The sequence below is a fragment of the Glycine max genome, chromosome 16 (assembly GCF_000004515.6).
Source record: "Glycine max cultivar Williams 82 chromosome 16, Glycine_max_v4.0, whole genome shotgun sequence".
Classification (NCBI taxonomy): domain Eukaryota; kingdom Viridiplantae; phylum Streptophyta; class Magnoliopsida; order Fabales; family Fabaceae; genus Glycine; species Glycine max.
In genome coordinates, this window is record NC_038252.2 from 12,477,654 (window position 1) to 12,495,427 (window position 17,774).

At 35.3% G+C, this 17,774-nt stretch overlaps 2 protein-coding genes across 2 annotated transcripts; both read left to right on the forward strand.

Annotated features, from left to right (window-relative positions):
- The first annotated feature begins 6,252 nt into the window (after positions 1–6,252).
- Positions 6,253–6,927, forward strand: LOC102665204 (uncharacterized). Its single transcript, XM_006599780.1, has one exon. It carries the CDS (start codon positions 6,253–6,255, stop codon positions 6,925–6,927), a length of 675 nt encoding a protein of 224 aa, XP_006599843.1.
- Positions 6,928–10,450: 3,523 nt separating this feature from the next.
- LOC100790675 (cytochrome P450 CYP82D47) lies at positions 10,451–14,078 on the forward strand. The gene is made up of 3 exons (XM_003548604.5): positions 10,451–11,148; positions 11,445–11,784; positions 13,305–14,078. Exons 1-3 carry the CDS (start codon positions 10,547–10,549, stop codon positions 13,926–13,928), a joined length of 1,566 nt encoding a protein of 521 aa, XP_003548652.1. The 5' UTR covers positions 10,451–10,546; the 3' UTR covers positions 13,929–14,078.
- Positions 14,079–17,774: the final 3,696 nt, after the last annotated feature.

Sequence of the window (17,774 nt, forward strand, 5' to 3'; positions counted from 1 at the left end):
TCTCAGTGTAAGAAATTGATTTCAGCAAGCATGAATCAATCTTCAGCAATAAACTAATCTTCAGTGACACTAGACTTAAGAAGTTTAGGGGCAAGAGAAACTAGGTTGAGAAGGGAAAGCTTTTTCCATTCTTCTACTTAGAAAGATGCATCATTAGTTCTCACTTCTCATAGTCGCAAGGGCAATCTAGGAGTTGTTTTGGTTATGTAAAATATGTCAATTGCATTGATAGAACTACCTGTCGCAACCTACCCTTCGGCGGGAGGGCGACGCGTGACTCGCGGGATGCGTGTTCCACGAAAGGAATACGCGCGGAGTCGCCACCAACGTTTATTTGGGGAAAATGTCGAAAAAACCGGAAAAGACGCGATCTACGAACTTTAAATGAAAAGGTTCGGGAGTTGTATTTACGCACGGGGAAGGTATTAGCACCCCACACGCCCGTCACAAGGGACGGCAGCCTTTAATCGAATGTGCAAACATGACTTTGATTTTTACGTTCCCTTTTATGTCCTTATATCCTTTATACCCTTTTTATATTTTTTCTCTTTTTGTGGTCGACAAGGGTGTTTCCCTTTGCTCCTACGTATTCCTCAATTGGGATGAGAAAATCAGACCTACGTAGTTCTTTCTTATCAAGTGATTCTTTTTTACTTAAGTGGTGATCATTTTAAGGCGTTGGACCTTAAAAATGATCCATTTTACTTAGTGAGAAATTGAAATGACAAACTTCAAAAGCCTATTTTTATGGACGAGCTTGACTAGGCGAGTTGATTTTAGCCTTAGTTTCACTTTAGTTATTAATCAATTCGATTAAGAATGAGAAATCCCAAAGAGAAAACGTCCGATTGATTTTCCGCTTTATTTTGCTAAAAGATTTTTTTTTTATTATTATATTATTTTTTACCTCTTTATGATTTCCAATGTGATTACGGCACGACCGAACGGTCGGAATTTATTTTAACCGAAGTTAACGGATAATACAATTCAAACGTTCGGTGAAAATTTATTTTATTTTTAAGTTAAGCGAGAAATGACTTAAGTAAAATGGCTTAAGCACGTCAAGAGGGGGTATAAAAAGTAAACAAAACGAGAATAAAAATGCACGAAACACAATGTGGACCACTACGGGTACATAGAATGAATCGAAAAGCTTGGTTCGAGGTACTTACCCGTTGAAGATCGAAGAACGATGAAGAACGAATGAAGAACGTCGAAGAACGGTCGAAACCTTCGCGAAATTCTTCACGGAAAACGTTACGGAAATGTTTCGGAAGCGCCTCGGCTTAGATTTTCTTCACGGAAACAATTTTTCCAAGCAAATTCGAAAGAGAGAGAAGTGCCTAAGGGGCTGAACCCTTTTCTTCTTCACTTCCTCCCCTATTTATAGCAAAATAGGGGAGGTGGTTGCCGCCCAGCTCGCCCAGGCGAGCCAGGTTGCTTCCTCCAGAAGCAACAACCTTCTGGAGGAATATTCTGGAGGGCCCAAGTGGGGCTGGGTGCTATTTGCACCCCCATTTTTACTAAGTACACCTCCCTCTGCCTTTTTTTGGTGATTCTTTTTTCGTAAAGTTACGGAAACTTACGAATTTCGTAACGATACTTGTTTTCTTTCCATAATGTTACGGAACCCTGCGGAATACATAATCATCCCCTTTTTGACTTATGGAATGTTACGGAACCTCACTTAATTTATGCAACGATGCTTCCATTTGATTTCCGGTGTGTCACGGAAACTTACGGATTGTGCATCAATATTTTTTTGGTTTTCCGGCATGTCCTGGAATTTCACAAATTGCCTAATGATGGGTGCCAAGCACCTCACAAGGACCAAAGAAAGGTCGCATGTCATCAAGCAAAGGTCCCCGGACGAAATTAGGGTATGACACTACCTTATCAACAGATCTAAAATTGGTTGCATATATGAACTAAGTTCATCATAATAACAATGTATTCAAGCTCATCAAGCCAGTCTTCAGATCCCTATCAAATAAATTTAAAATTATGGAGATACTACATAACTACAATTATATGTAGTCATCAGATCCATGATAAGAAAATAGACTCTGAATAACACATGATAGGAGAGACAACAACATTTAAATTACATCACAGTCAGAATTTAGAGCATCAAGAGCAAGAAAAGAACAAACTAAGATTTGAAACATAAAATTGGTTCACTTTAAAAGCTTAAAAGTTAAAGAACCGAATTGAATGGCATTTATCTATCAAGTACTTAAATAATAGATTTTATATTACAGCAGCTAAAATAACAACTCCTATCTTCTTCTTCTTCTTCTTCCCTGGAACTCTATATTGCCTACACAAACTACCCTTCTCTTATTTCTTTTTTCCTTTCAATCTTATTATTATTCTTGTAAGTTCCTCTTTCATTTCATAATTCATAATCCAAGTTTAGTTCTCTATTTATTCCAATTCTTGTTTTTTACTTGCTACAGATATACCAATTGGTATTTTGAATCCGATTTGTTTACACACTCTTATTATTTGTCTCATGGTTTATATAGCTACACATAGGATTCTTGTTTACCTGTACTGTATGCACTCCTTGTCAAGTTAATTGGTTGTCTTAAAATTGTTTGGCCTCTCTTCAGAACCAAAGGACAATGCTAAAAACGTGTGTTCCTGTTTTCTGAAACCTCAAATTTGATTTGGATTCCTTTTGTTTTTAATTTCTCATTGATCTGTTTGTTCTCAACAGCTGAGGTTTATGTACACTTGCAAATTTATTATGATCTTGTGATACAGTCTCATTTATTAATACATAAAAATAAAGCTCTTTGAGTTGGTGTTGGGCCAAGCCATAACATGGGCCCACTCCCGAAATTTGAGAGGTGTAATAAGGAAGAAATTTGTCCTACAACCCAACCCCCTAAACAGACCCCAGATAATTACTCCAAAGTTTATGTTAGACAAAGACACCCCCTTTATAAACCCCGTATGTTGCAACCTGTGGAAGATCAACTTCAGCTACAAGAAGAAGATAATGACTTGGCTGCCACTATTGATAAATGTGACAAGGCCCAAAACTAGAGCCATCTTGAAGCAGAGAGAAGGTTAAAAAGTAAGATTATATGTAACACAGAGGTGATGGAGGAGGCTCATCAACTATAGAATTTGGGAAAAAGAATAGGCATGGAGGCTGAAACAGAACATTCTGATTGTATTCAACACTATGCTAATATGGAATCCAGAGACAAAAAGGAAGCTATGGAGTTGGGTAATAGGAAAGCTCATACATGAATATCTTATCCTATAACATTAGAGGGCTGGGTATAGGTATTAAATGGGCCTCTATCAGGAATTTGGTTGGGAAGCTTAAGGTGAATCTTCTTTGTTTGCAAGAAACTAAGAGGGACTCTTTTGATAAGGCAGCTTGTCAGGCCTTGTGGGGCCACCCAGATTTTGCTTGGGAATGACATCCAGCTGTGAATACTGCTGGGGGATGCTATGTGTCTGGAATAATAACAATTTCCAGGTTGACTTTAAACTATCAGAAAAGGGTCTGATTCTGCTGGAAGGGGTTTGGATGGTTGATATGCAAAGAGTGGTTGTGGCCAATATTTATGCTCCTTGTGATATAGAAGGTAAAAGACAGTTATGGCAGTCTTTGAGTAGAAGGAAGCTTCAATCCCAAGTGGACTGCTAGTGTCTTGTAGGGGATTTTAATTGTGTTAGACATCCCTCTGAGAGAATGCATAGCAATCATAGTAATTCAGATTCTAACCTTATAACTGAATTCAATGATTGGCTACATGATATGGAGGTTGATGACATTCCTTGTGTGGGTAAGCCTTTTACCTGGTTTAGGCCAAATGGATCCTGTAAAAGCAAACTGGATAGAGTGTAGATCTTTGATGAATGGTTATCTAAGTGGCCTGATAGCTCTCTATTTATCCTTGAAAGGAATTATTCTAATCATTGTCCTATCATTATGTATTCTAAATGCATTGATTGGGGCCCTAAGCCTTTTAAGGTTTATGATGGTTGGTTAATGAATAAAGACTATCAGAATGTGGTGAGGAATTGCTGGTCTGAATCTCAGCCTAAGGGGTGGGGTGGATATGTTCTAAAAAGCAAACTTCAGATCCTCAAGCAAAGGCTGAAAAACTGGAGTAAAGATAATATTGGAGACTTGGGTAACAAAGTCAAGAAGATTCAGCAAAAGCTAAATGATTTGGAGAACTCACTATCAACACAACCTTCTGATCAGCAAGTCCAGGAGCTCAAGAAAACTCAAGCTGATCTTTGGGAAAAGGCTATTCTCCATGAGTCTTTTGTAAGACAGAAATCTAGAAGCAATTGGATCAAAGAGGGAGACAACAACACCTTTTATTTTCACAGAATTATTAATTACAACAGGAGGATAAATGCTTTGAAGGGGCTGTTGATTGATGGTTCTTGGGTAGAAAACCCTAACATGATTAAGGCTAAAGTCATGCAGCATTTTCAGAGAAGATTTTCTGAACCTCATCTGCTTAGACCCAATCTAGATGGAATTTCTTTTAATGTCCTGACTCCAAACCAGAGAGATATGATGGTTGAGCCTTTTAAAGAGGAGGAGATATCTTCTGCAGTGTGGGCTTGTGGCAATGACAAAAGCCCAGGGTCAGATGGGTTTAATTTCATATTTATTAAGCATTTATGGAATGAGCTGAAACTTGAGTTCTTAAGGTTTTTGGCAGAATTTCATGTGAATGCTGCTTTTCCTAAGGGCCTCAATTCATCATTCATTGCTCTTATCCCTAAGCTCAAGGATCCTCGACATATAAGTGATTTCAGACCCATATCCCTCATAGGTTGTGTCTACAAAATTATTGCTAAAGTCCTATCTAATAGGCTTAGTAAGGTATTGAATCACCTTGTTGATGAAAGACAGTCAGCATTTGTTAAGGGTAGACAGTTGTTGCATGGAGTCTTGATTGCTAATGAGGTTGTTGAGGAGGCTAGGAGGCTAAAGAAATTGTGCTTGGTGTTTAAAGTGGATTTTGAAAAAGCTTATGACTCTGTGTCTTGGCAATTCCTTTTTTATATGATGAGAAGAATGGGGTTTCATGACAGGTGAATTGGTTGGGTTAAGGGATGCCTCACATCAGCCTCTATATCCATCCTTGTGAATGGAAGTCCAACTGATGAATTTAAGCCTCAAAGAGGATTGAGACAAGGGGATCCTTTGGCCCCCTTATTATTTGACTTGGTTGCTGAAGGTTTAACAGGATTGATGAGGGAAGCAATGTCTAAAAACTTATTTCACAGCTTTATGGTGGGGAAGAACAAGTACCAATGAATATCCTTCAGTTTGCGGATGACACCATTTTCTTTGGGGAAGCTTCTATGGATAATATTCAAGTTATCAAGGCTATTCTTAGAAGCTTTGAAATAGCTTCTGGCCTGAGAATCAATTTTGCTAAGAGCCAATTCAGAGCAATTGGACAATCTGAACAGTGGATCAAATTTGCTGTTGATTTCTTGAACTGTGGCCCCCTGCATCTTCCCTTCTGTTATTTAGGGCTGCCTATAGGTGTCAATCCGAGAAGGAAGGTGGTGTGGGAGCCTATAATCAGCAAATTCGAGGCTAGATTGAACAAATGGAAGCAGAGAAGTATATCAATGGCTGGCATAATCACTCTAATTAATGCTGTCTTAACAGCTCTGCTCTTGTTTTACATGTCTTTTTTTAGGGCTCCTTTAGCAGTGATTAACAAGCTCACTACCATTCAAAGAAATTTTCTTTGGGGTGGTAATCAAGAAGGGAAGAAGATAGCTTGGGTGGCTTGGAGTCAAGTGTGTGCTGCTAGTGAAAGGGGAGGATTGGGAGTTAAAGACATCAAAGCTTTCAACAAAGCTCTCATAATCAAATGGAAATGGCTGATGTTTCAGAATCAACTGTGGAACAGAATTTTGACTTCAAAGTACAGGGGTTGGAGAGGCTTAGAAGAGGGGCCCACAAGGCAGTATTTCTCATACTGGTGGCCTGATTTGAGGTCCACTATCAATCACAGCAGTATGGTTGATGTCTCCAAGCAGTTCATTTGGAAGCTGGGTAGGGGTGATCAAATTCTTTTTTGGGAAGACTCTTGGGTGGAAGGTGGGATAATTCTTAAAGAAAAATTCCCTGAATTATATCAAATCTCATCTCAAAAATTTCAGACAATGGCAAACATGGGTTCCTTTTGAGAATATGGATGGGAATGGAGCTTTTCTTGGAGGCGCAATCTGTTTAATAATGAAATGGGGAGAGCCTCAGCTTTTATTGATCAAATTGCTGCAATTAGTCCAATTGCAAGTTTGAAAGACTCTTGGGTTTGGGGAGCTGACCCTAAAGGAATTTTCTCTACCAATTCTGCCTATCTTTGTGTCAAAGCTGAGCATCTTGATGAAGATCAATGTCTAGGTTTCCAGCACTTTTGGGACATCAAAATTCCTCCTAGAGCTCTAGTTTTTGCCTGGAGACTTCTGTGGGACAGACTTCCCAGTAAGGATAATTTAACTAGGAGGCATGTTAACATTGAAATCGACCTTTGTCCCTTTTGCCAAAACAAAACTGAATCTGCCTCTCATCTGTTTCTCTTGTGCCATAAAGTAATGCCTCTGTGGTGGGAATTTAATTCGTGGGTTAAGGAAGCTAGAGTTTTCCATTGTAGGCCTATGGATAATTTGCTTCAGCACTCTACCATGGCAGGATTGAAGGATACCAACAGAAGGTGGAAAATTTGGTGGATAGCAGCTACAAGATCAATATGGAAGCTCAGAAATGACATTATCTTCAATAATCAACCTTTTGTCATCTCGAAGCTGGTGGATAATACAGTTTTCCTCTCTTGGTCCTGGCTGAGGGGGTGGGAAAAGGATTTTAATGTTCCATTCCACCAATGGTCCTCAGCTATGGCTTTGGCTTTTAAGTAGTGTTTGTTTTGTTGGGCTGGGCTTATGTTGTTTCTGTTGGGATGATGGATAGTTTTATTTGCCTTTCTGTTCCAGGAGATCTTACCTACTGTGGCTTCTTGTAGTACTACTGGTACTATGTATCTTTTATTATTTATATAATATATTTTTGGCCGTTCAAAAAAAAACCAAAGAACCAAAAGACAATTTGTTTATGACTATATCTGACCCTAGTCCTACATATAATTGAATCTATGTTACAAATTTCCCTAAAATAAGCTTACTCCTGCTTATGCCACATCATTTTTATGCTATGGTAACTTAATGCGTGCAGACACCACGGTATAAGTTATATATCAAACAAATTTATATGGAAGGCATTCGGAATATTTGTGACATACCAAACAAGTGCCCCAAACTCCAAAATAATTGCAAGAAGTGTCAGTAACTTGTTATGAACCTGTTTAATGCAAAATAACGAGATAGTGAGCTAAATTACTCACAATAACAGGATCCTTATCACTAGTAATCTCTACTGGTGCTCCAAGCAGTCTATAGATTTAACAGAGACAAACTTCAACATGTTTCCTAAGTAAACTACAAATGAAAAAGAGACCAAGCTTACCTCGAACCCAAACAGTGACAATGGCAGTGAGATCTAACAAAATGACACGAAACTTTAAGCTTTCCTCGTACCTCAATCAGCAATACTGCAACTGAAGACGTATTATTATTATTATTATTATTATCATCAATAAAACATGAACACCCACGAAAACTTAGCATAGACGAAGTTGACCTACGTACCTCGCGGAGAAAGCTTTGAGCTTTAAGCACCCACGACTGTTTCAGCACCCTAGTAGCAACAGTGTATGTTGGGTTTTCTTCGAGCCAGACTTCCAAGAACAGTGTAGGGGGTTCTGTGGGTTAGAGCGAGGACAATGTGGGTTTTCCGACAGTGTAAGGGGTTCTGTGGGTTCGAGCGAGGACAATGTGGGTGTCGAGGGAGCGATTTCCGGCAGTTTTCAGGCGGGAGGAGAAAGAGAAGAGCGATTTCACGGTGACAAAGAGAAGAGGGAGGGCAAGGTTTTCGAGCGCGCGCGGCTTGTGAAATCTCAATTTTTAACTTATAAACATAACAACATCAGTTTTTTATGGATAACCAATGTTAACTGAATATAGTTAACATCGGTTTTGTAAAAACTGATGTTAACATAAAATACATTACATCAGTTTTTTAACAAACCGATGTTAAAATCAACTCCTTAAGATCGGCTTTCTCAAAACCGATGTTAACTCTATGAAGTTAACAATTGTTTTGCCAAAACCGATGTTACCATATTCATCTTAACATCATATTAACATCGGTTTTTTAAATAACCGATGTTAACATCAAGTAGTTAACATCAGTTTTGCTATAACCGATGTTAAGTAACTCCATTTAATTACAAAAATGCCACTGCGCTTTCGTTAACATCAGTTTTAGCAATAACTGATGTTAATAGGGCGATGTAGAAAGCCTTTTTTTAGTAGTGTTTCTTACTGTACGACATCGGTTTCTTAACCGATGTTAAAATTGATACTTTTAGCATCAGTAGTTTCAACATCGATTTATAACCGATATTAAAAGTCTATTTTCTAGTAATATATCCTTACGCCGAAGGATCTTCAACTATGCCGAAGGGTTTTCTCAGGTGCGTGTGAGTTCGAAAGAGTGGGCTAAGGGGGGGGGGGGCTACCTGGAAAAGGAACTTCAATGCTTAAATTAGGGTTGGGTTGAGAGTTGTAGACGATATATAGTAAATATTCAAGAGTAAATCAGTCCTCTTACCTAAGGGGTTCACCCTTTTTTATACTAATCTTACTAGGCCTAAACGTCCTTATTACCGGTTAAGTAATAGACCTCTTAATCTTACTTAGATACTTCTAATCAAATAATTAACCTTAAGTAAATTTATTGATGATATAATCATGATCGAATGGTACTCATCATTTATATATGTTAAAGAGTGAGACGTACCGTACAAAATATGTGCGTATGAGACTGAGAGAATACACGGTTTGGATAAATTAAGTGTCCTTTAGGCCTAATTGAATATTTTATCCCATATAATATTCATCAACGGATCCTTGTAAAGCAAAACACAACAAAGCTTTATATATGATATTATAATTTTGTTTCAGTCAATTAAAATTTATTGTAAAGAATCTATATATTGAGTTTATAAATTTATGTTCGTCACATGAAGAATTTTTCTAGTTTGAAGAAACGAACTGCCTTTTTCTAGTGTATAGATGAATAAAACTCGAATTGTGATGCAAAATCTAAACACAAAAGTAACAACTGCATTCAATAAAAATTGTTTAAAAATTACGTGTCAATGCAGATAACTTTTACAATTTTACTAAATATAAGAAATAAAAATGATTATTTATTCTTTATCAAATCCAAATGATTGTGAACATATATAATAATAATAATAACAACTTATCATTCATTTTTATTTTACTAAATAAATTCAATTTTCAAAATATACAAACTTAATTGAAAAGACTTTTTTAAAATATTAAAGAAAGTAGTAATCTTTTCAAAAATAAAAAAATAAAAAGGCCAGGCAACACCGGGCCGAGCTACTAGTATCTTACACCCATGTTTCTATTCTGAATTCTGATTATTTGTGATTGATGACAAATTGTTAGATTAAATTAAATCATCGTAAGAAGTCAAAAAGTCTTTGTATTAAACCATTTTTTTCACCCATTTCTGAACGCCATCACTCTCAATGGTTTCAAGTCGCATCCAGCCGGAACAAGTCAATGCCTAAAGCTGAGTGTGATGTTCCTGTTGTTTTCCTCTTTCGCTTTCCCTATGAATTAAGTTAGAATATACTCTCAATTATTTTTTCATAAAACCATTAAATTATATATAATATATAATAAATTTATTGATTTTTTTATTAATTATTTTAAAACCCGCATAAGATGATTTTTGTGTAGTTAGTAACATAAATCAAAAAAGCTTAACAATAATAACAAAACAATTTATATGCAGTTTTTAAAACTTGTTACTGAAATTTTAGTTACATAAGTAATAGTGACGAAAATTACTATTAGTAACTAAAAAAATTAATGCATTAATATCTCGTAGTGATCCTAAGATTTATTTTTATTTTGTAATTAGTTTTATTAATCTAGTAAAATTATATTTTTATCCTTAATAAATATCTAATTTTTATATTTTTTTCCTTAATAAATTTTTATTTTATATTGAATTTCTGATAAAAAATTTTTTTTATCCTAGACACTTTTTTTAACTCTAATAAATTAGTTAATTTTATATTTATTTTCTAATAAAAAATTTCATTTGTTATTAGTCGAAAGTAAAATAAAATTCTCTAATTTATCAAAAACTAAAACAAAATATTAAAGACAAAAATAAAATTATTATTTTATTAGAAACTTAATAAAAAAAATATATTAAAAAGCAAATATAAAAATCTGATATCTAAAAAAATATATTTAAGCCTAGTAGTAATTGTGTGCTATTCCATTTTACACAACACTGTAAGAAAACTAGGACAGTTTTGTAGTGGCTCATCTAATCTTATCTTCAATCTTTCACCACTTCAGATCACACACCATGGATTTCCTTCCACAACCAACACTTGTAGTGATAGTTATAACTATTGTGCTTCTCTACAACATATGGAGGAAAAAAAGCAGTACTATTCACAAAATCAAGGGTCTACAACCCCCTGAACCCTCATTTGCCTTACCTTTGATTGGTCACCTCCACTTGCTAGGAGCAAAAACACCCCTTGCTAGAATCTTTGCTTCTCTGGCTGATAAGTATGGCCCCATCTTCCAAATCCATTTAGGAGCATACCCTGCGCTTGTGATTTGCAACCAAGAGGCTATAAAAGAGTGCTTCACTACTAATGACAAAGTCTTGGCCTCACGCCCAAAGTCAAGTCATGGTGTGCACCTTAGTTACAATTTTGCAGGGTTTGGATTTGCCCCTTATGGCTCATATTGGATAAAGCTTAGAAAGCTTACCATGCTTGAATTGCTCTCGGCTCGCCGCCTCGAATTTCTTAGGCCTGTTTATGAATCTGAAATTGATACTTTGATCCGGGATCTTTGGATGTATCTTGGAGGCAAAAGTGATGTTAAGGTCACAATAAGTGAATGGTTGGAACGCTTAACCTTCAATATGATCACAAAGATGATTGCAGGGAAAAGGTATATTGAAAATAGTTAGTTGTGTTATTATGATATTTGTATACAAGTCGTGTATAATTCTCACTTATTTATAGCGTGTTTGCAAACTACCAGAATTGATTCTGGCTTCCAAAATCATGGTGAAAATTTCAAAAGGAGGAAGCAATCGTTTGTTGTTTCGGCTTTCAACGTGAAATTAAAATTGATTCTGTGAAAATAAAAGATAATCCAAACAAACTATTAATCAATTTCACTTTACTAATTCACTTTATTTTTTTTTTAATTTTGGGATATATCATATTGGTCAAACTCAACAGGTATTTCAGTTATTTGCAAGATGTGGATGATGTAGAGGCACATGGTATAGTGAAACTCATAAAGGAGTTCATGCATATATCTGGGGAATTTGTTCTCTCGGATTTGATTCCACTTCTTGGATGGTTAGGTGTGCATGGAACAGTGCTTAAAAATATGAAACGAATTGCAAAAGATTTGGACACCCTTGTGGGAGGTTGGGTCGAAGAGCATATGAAGAGTGATACCCTGACCAACAAGTCATGGGAGAAACATGATTTCATTGATGTCATGCTTTCTGTTATTGAGGATGATTCTGTCTCTGGTCATACCCGTGATACTATCATTAAAGCAAACGTTATGGTAAGCATTTTATTCTGATTTCGGAGTTATAACTTTTCCAATATATGTTTTCAGTTTAAGTTTGGTTACGTTTGATTGAATAAACTTAAAAAATATTATTAAGGAGAAGTGAAGTAAGTTTTTCTTCTTAAGTTAAAAGTAACTTATACATGAGATAATTTATAGAAATTCTTATACAATAACTTATCCAAAAATTTGTTTTTAATTTATACATAAGTTAAATTTATTTTGTGGTAAAAATTTAGTTTATTTATTTTCGTATACAAGTGTTTATGGAAAATTTATCCAAATAAAACCAAAATTGTTTTCTTCATTTAGAAAAACTTAGAATTTCAGCTCTAATTTTTCTCACGTGAAGTGAATAATAACTAACATGTTGGATTGATTCATCTCAACTCGAAGCAGACATTTCTACTTTAATCATATGGCTATTTGATGGGGCTGGAAATCTAGAACAAATTAAGTGTGAAGGTCAGAATATTTTTAAAGATTTTTAAAATAAATGAAAAAAAAAAAGTCATTTAATATACACAAGGCTATACGGTAAAAAAGTAAATCTCCCATCATCGGGAACAGCCCTATATACATCTTCAACGACTTACGAAAAAAAAAAAAACCATTTTTACAACTAATGGGAAAGATGTCTTTAGGGAGTGAAAATATTTTAGTCGTCGTTGAAAGTGCATTTAATAGAGAAGGGACCTGCCCCACTATAAAACAAAATGAGTAGAAAAGGAAGTACGATATATACAGAGAGGACTATATCCATATGAGTGTTTTATTTATAATTTTTTTTTATTACCATGACTTGTAAAATATTTATTAATTTTATGAATGATTAATTTTTTTAAAAAATCTAACATAATTATTTTTAGTAAGAATTTTCTTTCCATCATATTTTTTTATTCACAAAATTTAAATATGATACTTAACTTTTGAAGAGACCAATTCCATTTCCCATAATTTACCAACATACTCAATTTATTTCATAGTCGTGTTATTTTTATAATTTAGAATAATTCTTCCCATGTTAGTTTTTAACTACTTTCTGATTTTGTTACATAGCTATACATGTAAATAGAAGTGTGTTTCTTATGTAAAGATTGATTAAATATGACATGAGACTTATAAAAATAATTATTTTTTGTAAATTCGAACCAATAAAAAAAGATGTTCAAAATAATTAATGTGTTAGATAATATGTTTCTAATTTATTACTGGATTAATATTAGGGACAAAAATTTTGTTAATGATGACAGATTTAGATATTTTATACGAGATCATATATAAATGTTCACATTTTTTTTTAGGGTTGAGATCATATATGTTCACATTGTTCTAAAAGAAGAGAAAGCCCTTTTTAATGCATCAAAAGGATAACTCCTTTTCGATATCCAAAGACCAAATGATTTTAAGGTGTGGGAATTAAGAATAGTTTTGTCTCTCTTGTAACTGTTATTGTTGAGTTGATATGAATTATTTTTATTATTACCATTGATCAAGTCAGCTCGCATTTTTAGAATCTTATGCTAGCGGGGTCAGACACAACATCCACGACAATGACATGGACACTAGCCATGTTGATGAAGAACCCGCACGCTTTGAAGCGTGCACAAGAGGAGATTGACCATCAAGTGGGTAGGGAAAGAAGAAGGGTGGAAGCACGTGACATCAAAGACCTAATTTACTTGCAAGCAATTGTCAAAGAAACTTTAAGACTATATCCTCCGGGGCCAGTATTGGTACCCCACGAGGCAAGAGAAGATTGCAACATTCAAGGCTATCACGTGCCAAAAGGCACACGTGTGTTTGCAAACGTGTGGAAACTCCACAGAGACCCTAGCCTTTGGTCAGAGCCCGAGAAGTTTTCACCCGAGAGGTTTATTAGTGAGAATGGAGAACTTGATGAGGTTCACCATTTTGAGTACTTGCCTTTTGGGTCAGGGAGAAGGGCTTGCCCTGGATCCACTTTTGCCACACAAGTGTGTCTCTTGACACTTTCTCGGTTGCTCCAAGGGTTTGACTTGCACGTGCCAATGGATGAACCTGTTGATTTGGAAGAAGGGTTGGGCATCACCTTGCCTAAGATGAATCCATTGCAAATTGTTCTGAGTCCGCGGTTACCCAGTGAGTTTTATCAATGAGAGAGATTGTTTAATTTTGTTGTGTTTTTCCTTTGGGTACGTATAAGTATGAGCAATTGAGCATGGTGTCTTTAGAGAAGGGTATTTATAATATGCACCCTTTATCTGTTATATATTCATGCCTATCAAAAAATAAACTTGATTAGAATAGAATTTTAGTCATTTCTTTCAACTTTTAGTTTTAGTATGGTTTACAAAGTTTAAAACAATCATCCCGTCAATTTTTTTGTACTAGCAATATTAATTTGGACTCACATGACATATCTCACAATTTACCATATATCACTAAAATTGTGTTTGGATGAGGGAATTTAAAATTCTGAAAAATTTTAAATTCTAAGAATTTCAAATACTTTAATTGAAAATCTTTTATTTTTAAAATTTTGTGTTTGGATAAAAAAAATTAAAATTGTGAAGGTGAAAGAAAATAAGTCGCGAGTTCGAGAATGGAATTTTAGAAACTTTTAGGTGGAAAAGAGGATGAAGATTATAAAGGAAATATGGAAACGTTTTGAAAGATTCTTCTATCAAGAAGAGAATTTTAATTTCTCAACTTTTAGAAGAAAATTAAAATTCCACATTTTTAGTTATTTAAAATTCTATTTTAAAATTCTAAAAATTTAAATTCTTCATAAAACAATATCCAAACAATGAATTTTAGATTAAAGAAATTTAAATTTTCTGATAAATTACTTTCCTCAGTTAAAATTTTCTATCCAAGCACACTCTAAGTTCATTAAATTAGTGTATAAGTTGACAAAAAGACCAATTTACTTGGTGTAGCATAGATATTTTAATGAATGAAAATGAAATTTTAAAAAAATCAAACTAAAACAAAAAATAAGAGAGCAATTCTTTCCAAAAAAAAATGAGAGCATTCTTACTCTAGCCAATGAACATTTTATGGTCCAAATTTAGGATATAATTCATTTAAAATTAGACTTCTTATTTTACACTATTGAATGAGACAATCTTACTTAGATTAGTAACCAGAGGTAACTAGACTCAGAAAAAGTAACCATTGGTAATTACTTTCCAATTACATAACCTCATGTTGTGACCCACACTTTTGAAACCCCTAATATATACTAACACTTATAAAATTGCAAGTAATTACCCACTTTTTACAAGTCCAAATTAATGTCAAATGTTGCTCATAATGTAAACTATGGTTAATAAAACATCCAAAAATTATATTTTTTTATGTGGAAGAAATAAAAGATATCAAAAAAAAGAACCGAACTAGTTGTTCCTGATGAACATCACACCTAGGGTGCTAGTTATTAACTTAGAACTAAGACTCAAAGGAGAAGTATCAAGGATCATCTAATGGGCCTCCAATGCTTCCTCCTTTTCCAGAAAATTTGCACAGCTATAGACCTCTTAGTGTATGTTGAAATTGCAGATGCCAGTCTTTATCTAGGAAGACTTGAATATTTTGAACCATTGGGTAGAAGAGATGCATAGAAACCAAACCTTCAGCGATAAAGTGAAGTGTAGTTTTAGAATCTGATTCCCACACCAGATCACGAATTCCTTAGAGCCACTCAATTCTCACACTACGGTAGATTCATTGGAGCTCTACATTGGTATTGGTTGAGAGACTCCACAATTTCCATAGAAGCCAACAGTCTATTGCCCTAATTAATCACAAACTAGCCCTCCAAGGCCATGTTTGTTGAGATTACCAAAACCATTGTCGTCCACATTGAGCATATATCTAACATCTTCAGGAAAGTTCCACTTGACAAGGCGCTTCTGCTTCATTGTAGTGTACTTGTTTCAGATTTTGATCACCATTTCATGCAAGCCATGTATTTGATTCAAAAGTTATATGAATGGCTAGAACAAGAGAATCTGATCAAATTTTAAGACTATCATATGAAATTAAGAATTCTCCTCTTCGTCCCACTCAATGTTAATTGAAGATAAGTATTTTTTCGAACCTTATATATTATTGTCGCAACCTACCCTTCGGCAGGAGGGCGACGCGTGACTCGCGGGATGCGTGTTCCACGAAAGGAATACGCGCGGAGTCGTCACCAACGTTTATTTGAGGAAAACGTCGGAAAAACCGGAAAAGACGCGATCTACGAACTTTTAAGTGAAAGGCTCGGGAGTTGTATTTACGCACGGGGAAGGTATTAGCACCCCACACGTCCGTCACAAGGGACGACAGCCTTTAATCGAATGTGCAAACATGATTTTGATTTTTACGTTCCCTTTTATGTCCTTATATCCTTTATACCCTTTTTATATTTTTTCTATTTTTTGTGGTCGACAAGGATGTTTTCCCTTTGCTCCTACGTATTCCTCAATTTGTGATGAGGAAATCAGACCTACATAGTTCTTTCGGAACAAAGTGTTTGGTTAAGTTGTTTTTGTCTTTTTTTGCAAAATATGTTTTTATTGAACAAAAGGTCATTTAAGGTGTTGGACCATTAAACGGTCTTTTGATTTTGAAAGGAGAGAAACATTAAGGCGTTGGACCATTAACGATCTCTTGTTTTTGAAAGGAGAGAAACGTTAAGGCATTGGACCATTAACGATCTCTTGGGGTGGTCGACAAAAGCGGGGCTTTTGCTCCTACGTATCCTCAATTGCGATGAGGAAATCAGACATACGTAGTTCTTGCAAAAGCGGTAAAGTTACATGTTGATTTTATGCTTTTGAACGGTCCATGTTAACCGATAAAAGCAAAGAGGACCGTTTAAGGCGTTGGACCTTAAAACGGTTTTTAGTGATTTTTCGGACAAAACTTGATTTGTGAGTCTATTTTAGTCTTAGTTTCGCTTTGGTTATTAATCAATTCATTCAAGGAAACTTCCAAAGAAAAACGTCCGATTGATTTTTTTGATTTATTTTATTCAAAGATATTTTGATTATTTTATTATTATTTTTCAAGATATTTTGATTATTTTATTATTATTTTACTTTTTTTGGTTTAACCGAGGTTATAGCGTGAACGATCAGTTAGATTTCGTTTTAAAAGTGATTAAATCAGATTACAACACAAATGATCGGTTGAAATTCATTTTATCATTTATTAGGTGAGAAAACGGCTTAAATAAACGGTAAAAGCGCGTTAAAGACGGAAGAAAAGAAATCGAAAATGAACGAAATAAAGATGAAAGCTTAAAAAAACAAGAAATGAATTGAAAGTCTCGGATTCGAAAACTTACCCGTTGAAGAACGAAGAACGGATGAAGAACGATGAAGAACGGACGAAAACCTTCACGGATTTGCTTACGAAAACATCTCGGAAGCGTTACGGAAGCACCTCGGCTTGGATTTTCTTCACGGAAACAATTTTTTTCACCCAAAACAGCTGAAATACATAGCCAGGGGGCTAAGGGATCCTTAGAACAACCCCTTTCAGCCTATTTATAGGAAAAAGGAGGAGGAGGTTGCCGCCCAGCTCGCACAGGCGACCTTCGCTTGCCCAGGCAAGCTGGGTTGCTTAACCCAGCTCCAAAAAAACATTCTGGAAGGCCCAATTCAAAATTTCGAAATTGCTATTTGCACCCCCCAATTTTGATAAGTTCATCCCCCTTCTTTCGTAATTTACGGAAAAGTTACGGAAGCCTTACGGAAGCATATAGGACTTGATTTTCTTCTTTCTTTCTCTTCCGTCTCACCCGTATTAAGTTAATTATGCTTATTTAGAGTTATGGGAATTTTACGAAAGCATTACAGGTGTCCCGGAATCCCATTTTTCAACAAAATGGGGGGTGTGGTGGCCACCTAGCTCGCCCAGGCGAGCTAGGTTGCTTCAACCTTAAGCAAGAAATTGCCTAGAAACCTCTAGAAGGGCCCAGATTCGAAAATTACTATTTGCACCCCCCA